The sequence below is a fragment of the Bos mutus genome, chromosome 15 (genome assembly GCF_027580195.1).
Source record: "Bos mutus isolate GX-2022 chromosome 15, NWIPB_WYAK_1.1, whole genome shotgun sequence".
NCBI classification, from domain to species: domain Eukaryota; kingdom Metazoa; phylum Chordata; class Mammalia; order Artiodactyla; family Bovidae; genus Bos; species Bos mutus.
This window is the reverse complement of record NC_091631.1, coordinates 6287888-6296268: the sequence shown is the minus strand read 5'-3', so window position 1 is coordinate 6296268 and position 8381 is coordinate 6287888. Positions and strand designations below refer to the sequence as shown.

Here is an 8381-nt window from a genome sequence, read left to right as displayed (position 1 = left end):
CCCATAGCCCACCATGGGCTGTTTGAAACACTGGTGAGGGTTTATGCAGTTAGCAAGTAAGACTCTAAATGTACTCCATAGGTTTTACCTTTTTATTATGGAAAATTTCAAATGTACATAGAAGTAAGGAGACTCTTGTATCCTCCATGTACCCAAGCCTAACTTCAACAATTGCCTGTCTCGTTTTATCTATCAACCTTTGGGGTTTTCTTGCAGGGGAGCGGGGTGGTCTTGAGAATTCTAAGTATTTTCAAGTAAATCTCAGACTTCTCATTCACAAATCAAAAGGGACTAATCAAATGGTGTTTGAAATATTACAAACAAATCGTAGTCCTTACTTTCAACCATATCAGCTAGGAGGTTGAGACCCACTTGCAAAGTCCAGCCTCCTAGTTTTAAGGACGGTAACTCTGGAGCAGTTACCCAACGTTAGTGTCTAGAGCGGGAACCAGGAAAAAGTCGGTCCTCCCGGCTGCCTGGTGAGTGATGGCCCAGGCTGGCGACCATTTCCCAGGCCCCATCCTTGGGAGGGGGAGGGGGACCCTCCACTAACCGCCGGACTGCCGGCGGGAAGAATCTCGGCTGTTCCCCCGAACACATTTCTGGAAGCACAGGCCGGCAGCCGGTCGAATGCAGCGGGGTACTGGGACCTGCAAGCCGCGGTAACTGGAGTGGTGGGGGATCCCGGGCGGGATACCCGGTTCTGGGGTGGCCTTGGAAAGAGAAGGGGGCCTGCTCCCACGACCGGCGGGATAACTCGCAGCCAAGATTAGGCTGCGGCCTGGGTCGCCCTGCGGCCGACCCAGTTCCACGTGGGGAGCTGGTGGGCGAGGCTGGCGCGGCGCCCACGCCAGGGGCTGGGAGCAGGAAGTAATCTCCCGCGGGCGCGGCCCTGGGCGCGGCGCGGCAGGTGCAGCGCCAGGCTGCGTGGGCAGGCGGCCAGTGCAGAGGAGGTGAGCGCCGGGGTCGCCTCGCGGCTAGGGACCGCCAGCCCCGGGGCAGGAGCTTGCGGCTGGGTCCGGCCTGGGGGTGGGTGGGTGGGGCTTCTGAGAGGGGGAGTGGGGTGCTGCCTTGAGGGTCGGATTGGGCCACCCGGAGGGCCTCGAATCTGGGGTGGGGGCGTTCCTGGGGGGTGGGTTTCAGGCTCGGGAGAGGGCTGGGGGCTGAGAAAGTAGGGAGAAGGAGGCCATTGCAACAAGGTTTTGGAAGTGCGAGCGCGGCTAGGTGGAGAGATGCGGCGGGGCCCACGGTTCTCTGGACCCCAGGGGACTCGGGGTGGCGCCAGGGCTCCGGGGACGCGGTCCTGCCCGGATGAGGGACAAGATGGCCCTGCAGATGAGCTGAGTCGGAGGGAGTTAAGCCTCTCGAGGAGATGGAGCAGGGAGGGAGGGCTTGCTGGAAGGGGGCCGAGGCTCTAGCACCCACAGGACCCTTCCGCGGCTACCGAGATCCAACACCCAGCACCACCAGCTGCGGGCGAGGAGCGCCCACGGGCTGCCAGGGGCCCACCGCGAGCCAGACTCGGAAGGCCAATTCTCAGACGCTGTGGCTTTAAGGGAGATACCGGCGCGCGGGCTCTTTAAGGAGGGTGTTGGGGGCGTGTCAGGAAATGAGTCCTGGTCCCGCCTCCCCCGGGGGAGGGGCCTCAGGTATCTGGAGGCTTCGGGACCGAGTGGAAGCTTGGAGCCTGGGAAGACCGCGCGCCGTGGGCTTGGACCCGCCCAGTCCACTGCGGGTCCGGAGGACCCGGGCCCTGAGCGCCCCTGACCTCGCCTGCACCCTCTTTCCAAATCCCCCCCGCACACCCTCTTTTCAGCTCCTTGCATGCCTCCCCCTTCTCGCCCTGCGAACCTTTTCTCTCCCATAGCAGCCCATGCCTGTTTCTCTCCGCACCTCTTCCTCACGCTGTCCCCCGCCCTTTTGAAGCCCCTTCGCCCTGCGTTTCTCCTGCTCCCCCTTTCTTCTTCCATTCCTCCCCTCCCCCACTTCCCGCTGGTTTCCTTCTTACTCGGTTCCAGCCCCTTCTCCCCTAACTTGTCATTTCCGTCCAGCCTTAGCCCATCGGGCACCTTTCCCCTGTCTTGTCTGATGAGTCCCCTGAGGGTGGGAGCAGGTGGTGGAGCTCACCCCAAAGCAGAACCTCTCCATCCGAGAGAAGAGTGGGAGGCCTCCAGGCCACCCGCCATGTGACAGTTGAGGACTTCAGCTTGCAGAAAGCAGATGTGAGCTCGCTGCCCTGTACTCCAGGAAATCAGTCTGGCTGTGAGCTGACCCAGCTCCTCTGCTACCATGAACAGGGCCTCTCTGAAGCGGTCAAAAATCCTGCACATGGCACTGATGGGGACTTCCGATCCCTCTGGAGAGGCAGAGGCCAGCCAGGAGAAGCCCTTTGTGCTGCGGGCACTGCAGATCGCCCTGGTCGTCTCTCTCTACTGGGTCACGTCCATCTCCATGGTGTTCCTTAACAAGTACCTGCTGGATAGCCCCTCCCTGCGGCTGGACACCCCCATCTTCGTCACCTTCTACCAGTGCCTGGTGACCGTGCTGCTGTGCAAGGGCCTCAGCTCACTGGCCACCTGCTGCCCTGGAACCGTGGACTTCCCCGCCCTGCACCTGGACCTCAAGGTGGCCCGCAGCGTCCTGCCCCTGTCTGTGGTCTTCATTGGCATGATCACCTTCAATAACCTCTGCCTCAAGTATGTGGGTGTGGCCTTCTACAACGTGGGTCGCTCACTCACCACCGTCTTCAATGTGCTGCTCTCCTACCTGCTGCTCAAGCAAACCACCTCCTTCTATGCCTTGCTCACCTGCAGCGTCATCATCGGTGAGTGGCCAGCCAGGGACACAGGGAGTGGGCACAGTGGGGAGGGGATTGGGGGAGGATGGGAGCTGAAACCCTAAAGAACAACCCTGTCAAACATCTTTGGGCTTTATCTGCCCCGGCTCCCTTGTTTTGACCGTCATATGAAGAGTCTGGGGTCCAGAGAGGGCAAATAACTTTCTGGAGGTCATCCAGCGAGCTAGGGGCCTAATCAGGGTCCTTCAAACAAGATGGGATTACAATCTATACTTCACACAGGGAAAACCAAGGCACAGAGAGGTTAAGTGATTTGTCAAAGATCACACAGCACATAGCTAATAAGTGGTAGAGGTGAGATCTGATCAAGTAATCTGGCTCCTTACACTTGACCACTGTATTCTATTGCTTCTCAAGAGTTCGAGTGTCCTGACTTCTCACCCAGTGCTCTTTCTAGAGGACATTGCATCTTTTAATAAATATATGTGTACCATCATCCTCTGACCTTGCAGGCTTACGATAATGCCTGAGACGGTGGCAAGAGATATGCTATGGGATAACTTAGCTGTCTTCCCAGACTTGACCCTCAGAAAATAAAAATTACTACTGGGGACACTGTGTTAATTATTTGCATACAGCATCTCCTATGTTGCCCAGAGGTTGCCTGAATGGTATTATCATCACCATGACCGACTATGTACACACAAGGAAACTGACACCAGACAGGTTAAGTCACTCACAGGGCCCCACAGCTAGGAAGTATCCAGCCTGGGATGGATACTCAAACTGGCTGCTCCCCCAAGCCTGTATTTCTAATCACTCCGCTCTGTTCTTGTCCCCTAGAGCAGCGGCCCCTGGCCTTTTCGGCCCCAGGGACCAGTTTCGTGGAAGAGTCTTTCCACAGACTTGGGAGTGGGGGGATGGTTTCAGGATAATTCATGCCCATTACATTTATTGCACATTGTATTTCTAATCTAATGCTACCGTTGATCTGACAGGACATACTGGTCCATGGCCTGGAGGTTGGGGACCCTGCCCTAGAGGTTAGAACTGTGCCATCTAGTTCAGTAGCCACTGACCATATGGGTCTATTTCCATTCAAATTCAATGACATTTTTAAAATTCAGTTTCTCAGTTGTGACCTGATTCTGTATTCACATTTCAAGTGCTCAGTCACCACGTGTGGCCAGTGGCTGTTGTACTGGACGACACAGATGGTAGATCATTTCCATCATCACAAAGTGTTTTATTGCAGCCCATTAGGTAGGAGCACCTCCAGCTTCCCACCTCCTCAGAGTCCTCCTGAGGCTCAGTCTTCCAGGAACGGAATCTTTCTTTGAACCTGTTCAGGTTCTTCCTGATTCTGCAGACTTCATCTTGGTTGACCTACATCGTCTTGGTTAGTATCTGAGTCCCCAAGCTGAGTTGCACCAGTGGTGGGGAGGGGCCCATCCCATGCCACCTGTCCTAGAAAATGTTTTCCTCATTGAGCCACTGTGGACCTAGGCCTGCCCAGTCTCAGTTCAAGGTGAGAGAGAGAGAATGGCAGAGGTTGGAGTGATGGCAGCTGCCAAGACCCCTGGCAGATCCATCTCAGCAGCTCCCATTTCCTCCCCCAGGGAGTTGGTATGGACTCCCAGGCCTTACTTAGACAAATGCCCCAGGGATCTCCACTTCAGCCCGCTGAATTTATGGAGTGGGGGGTGTGGGGGGAGAGGGAGGGACTTCCTGATTGGCTAATTTACATGCAGGCCCGTGAAGTCTGTAGGGAAACTAGGCCCAAGTCTGAAAAGTAATCAGAGTAGTGGATGGTGAGACAGCTTCTGGGAAAGGACATTCACTGGTTGGCTGCTGGGACAGGCGCCCAGGAGGTAGTGCTGTCTGCTGGCCCAGCGCCTGGGCCTCCTCTCCGCAGTGTTGCCCTACCCCCCACCCCCTCCACCCACCCCACCCCACCCCCGTTCCTCCTTGTGGGGGAACGTGGGTCTCAGGTGACTCTCCAGGCCCCCTCCTCCTCCCGTCCTGGTCCCCTCCTCCTCCCTTCCTTGGACAGTATCATTCAGTGCTCCTTCTTGGCTGAGATTCCCTCTGGGGTCTGGAATTTTAAAAGGGGCAGTCCCTCTTCTGGACTCAAAAGGTAACCGGCAGGAGGGCTGGGGGCCCTCTGGCTGTGCCCCCAGAACCAGGCTGGGGGTACCTCTTTGCAAAGGTGCTGACGAGAAAGAGAACACTTCCAGCAAGTGCTTACGGCCCAGTCTTGTCTCCTCTGATCCTCACGACCACCTCCAAAACAACCTACATGCATTCACTCAGCAGATATTACTCACTGGCCAAGCATGTGCCAAGAGCTCTGGGGATGCAGATTCTGAAAAGGTAGATGCAGCTCCCACGCTCCTGGAGGGCATGGGGTTGATGCCTGGCAGTCAAGAAGTTATGCCATGACTCAGATATAAAAGGTGCTGAGGAAACCCTGGCGGGGTGGAGACGGGAGAGAGAAAAGCAGGGAGGGAGGGTTCTAAGCTGGCATTCCAAAGGAAGTACTAGATGGATGTAAGGAAGAAGTGAGGAGAGAACGTTCTAGGCAGAAGAAAAAACACGCATTTCTGCGTGGCTGGGCCAGAGCAGGCTGTGCCCGTGAGGCTGCCCAAGTTAAGTGAGCCTGGACTGTTTCCTGAGGGCTGTGGAGATGCCCAGAGAGGCTTTAAGCCAGGACAGGACCTGAGCAGATCTGTCCTGTAGGAAGATCACGCTGGCTGCAAGGTAGAGAGTAGATTGATTGGAGTGAAGGTCAAGAACATGAACCCAGATGTCTACAGCGGAAGGACATGGGAGCTCAGAGAATTTAAGTAGACTTTCCATGGGCCACCCAGCCTTTAAATGACAGAGCCCGATCGGAGTCCAGGTCTCTCTGACACCAAAATCATGTGGTGGGAGACACAACGTGTATAAGATTTCGGCCCCTGCCTTCTGGGAAAGTGGGGTCTAAGCTAGAGAGGCTGTACTGTCCCCGTGGGCAGGTGCCTACCAGCCCAGGGCAGGCAAGGGTCTTGAAGGAAAGCACAGGCAGGAGGAAGCCAGGAAGAGGTCTGGGTGCTGGGGGTACCAGGAGAGACTTCAGCCCTGGAGAGGCTGGCTTTGACCTAAAGAATGAGTGCAATGTCCCAAGAAGGAGGAGAGCGTTTCTGGTTCAGAAAATGATCAAGGGTGCTGAACCCTGGTGTGAGAAGCAGGGAGATGAGAGTGGCGACTCGGGGTGATGGGAGATGGGGTTCGAGGGCCTGGGGAGCCCAGCATGCCAAGCTGAGGGTGGGCAGTGGGGCGCCGAGGAGGCTCCATGGGTAGGAGGTGTCACAAAATGATAGTCTCAGAGTAAGCAGCCCCAAAGGCCTCGGGCCATAAGTGCTTCTCACCAGGGTAGACTCCCATCTCACAGACCGGGAGGCTGAGTGAGGCTCCGAGACCTCAAGTCACTCGCCCAGGGTCACCTCCACCACTAAGTGCTGTAGCCACGCTCAACCCTCAGAACCCATTTCACACGTTGCTTTTGAGGGGGCCCCAGGCCAGCCCAGTCGTCCAGTTACAGGGTTCTCACAGCACCCTGTCCTGGAGGAGGCTCCATGGGTAGGAGGTGTCACAAAATGATAGTCTCAGAGTAAGCAGCCCCAAAGGCCTCGGGCCATAAGTGCTTCTCACCAGGGTAGACTCCCATCTCACAGACCGGGAGGCTGAGTGAGGCTCTGAGACCTCAAGTCACTCGCCCAGGGTCACCCCCACCACTAAGTGCTGTAGCCACGCTCAACCCTCAGAACCCATTTCACACGTTGCTTTTGAGGGGGCCCCAGGCCAGCCCAGTCGTCCAGTTACAGGGTTCTCACAGCACCCTGTCCTGTTTTATGGACCTCATTACAATTGCAATTAAACAAGTAATTGGGAAAGGAATCATTTTAATGGCTCTCTCCTCTGCTGGAATGCAAAGCCCCATGAGGAAGGGTTCCTACCCTGGCCTAACTCCCCCAGCCCTTGTGTGGTGCTTTGCACGTAGTGGAGACTTTGCACACCTTTCCTGCAGGAAGGGCCAGGGGGACGGAATGATGAGATCAGCGTGACACAGTCTGTAAACTTGGGCGGCAAAATTCTCTGTCCTTCCTCCTCCTCATGCTCGTTCCCCTCTCCCCACTGCAGGTGGCTTCTGGCTTGGAGTGGACCAGGAAGGAGCAGAGGGCACCCTGTCTTGGACGGGGACCCTCTTCGGCGTGCTCGCCAGCCTCTGCGTCTCGCTCAACGCCATCTATACCAAGAAGGTGCTCCCGGCGGTGGACGGCAGCATCTGGCGTCTGACCTTCTACAACAACGCCAACGCTTGCGTCCTCTTCCTGCCCCTGCTCCTGGCGCTGGGGGAGCTCCGGGCCCTCCTCGCCTTCCCCCAGCTGGGCAGCGCCCACTTCTGGGCTATGATGACGCTGGGCGGCCTGTTCGGCTTCGCCATCGGCTATGTGACGGGACTGCAGATCAAGTTCACCAGTCCCCTGACCCACAACGTGTCTGGCACAGCCAAAGCCTGTGCCCAGACGGTGCTGGCCGTCCTCTACTATGAGGAGGCCAAGAGCTTTCTCTGGTGGACGAGCAACATGATGGTGCTGGGGGGCTCCTCTGCTTATACCTGGGTCAGGGGCCGGGAGATGAAGAAGACGCAGGAGGAGCCCCACCCCAGGGAGAACGAGAAGAGCAACATGGAGGTGTGAGCTTCTCCAGAGACCCAGGCACAGCCCAGCCCCTGGGAGCACACCCCTGAATGCAATGAAGGTGTCTCTCTGGACCCGGAGACTATGGCCTTACAGACGTGACGGGAACCTGGTGGTTGAAATGGAGCCAGTGTTTCCCAGTGTCGTCAGAAAGTTGCCAGACCCGTCTCAACCCCTTTCCTAGTTGCAGGGTTTTGTCCTCCAATAGGGAGGAGGGACACCTCCGTGAGAAGAGCCAGTTAGGTTCTCTGGAGGAGCAGCAGCTTGCAGGGACTAGGACAGGGGCACGTGCCAGAGACTGTGCCCCCTTCCAGGGCCTTCTACCTCCACACGACCTTTGAGGTTGGGAACAGGCCACACCTTGAAGGGACAGCATTGGCAAAGCCAGCGAGTCTTCACTTACACTCAGGGGAGATGGGGCTGGGACCCCCGCCAGAGGCTTAGGGTTTGAGAAACCTCACCTCTCTGTGTCCCAGGCAGGTAGCATAGCTTTGACCCACCCCCCACACCCCCCCCCACCCCAAACCAGCCTTCTTTTGGAGGAGAGCGTGGGCTGGGCTGAGGGAGGAAATGGGCAAACGTTCCCTCTTCTCTGCAATGAGATGAGCAGGTCCCATGAAAGGGGGTGAGAGGTCTGCGGTACCCAAGCTTGGTCCTGGCACCCACAAGGGCTGCTGGGAAGTGGCCTGGCAATGGGCTGCATCATGGGAGAGCTCCCTGTCCCTGCCGTCTGCCCCCCATGTTTCCCCTGTTTGAACGTGGTACGTCCTTCACAGGTTCAGCAGGCTCAGTGACACTCTCCCGCAGTCCCCAACACCAGTTTTCCCCGCCTCACTCCCCTG

General features: G+C 57.1%; 1 protein-coding gene across 2 annotated transcripts; it reads left to right on the top strand.

The window, feature by feature from the left end:
- The first annotated feature begins 557 nt into the window (after positions 1-557).
- SLC35C1 (solute carrier family 35 member C1) lies at positions 558-8064 on the top strand. 2 transcript variants are annotated; one of them, XM_070383490.1, is made up of 3 exons: positions 558-662; positions 2298-2824; positions 6980-8064. In XM_070383490.1, the coding sequence occupies exons 1-3, from the start codon at positions 631-633 to the stop codon at positions 7537-7539; spliced, it is 1119 nt and encodes a 372-aa protein (XP_070239591.1). In that variant the 5' UTR covers positions 558-630; the 3' UTR covers positions 7540-8064. The 2 variants fall into 2 exon arrangements, with proteins under 2 accessions (XP_070239591.1, XP_070239592.1); XM_070383491.1 differs by lacking the exon at positions 558-662 and adding an exon at positions 894-953.
- The last annotated feature ends 317 nt before the right edge of the window (positions 8065-8381 follow it).

Coding starts and splice junctions, on each gene's coding strand:
- SLC35C1 (XM_070383490.1), top strand. CDS start 631: ATGCAGCGGGGTACTGGGACCTGCAAGCCGCG. Junction 663..2,297: donor ACTGGGACCTGCAAGCCGCG/GTAACTGGAGTG, acceptor TACCATGAACAG/GGCCTCTCTGAAGCGGTCAA. Junction 2,825..6,979: donor CACCTGCAGCGTCATCATCG/GTGAGTGGCCAG, acceptor TCCCCACTGCAG/GTGGCTTCTGGCTTGGAGTG.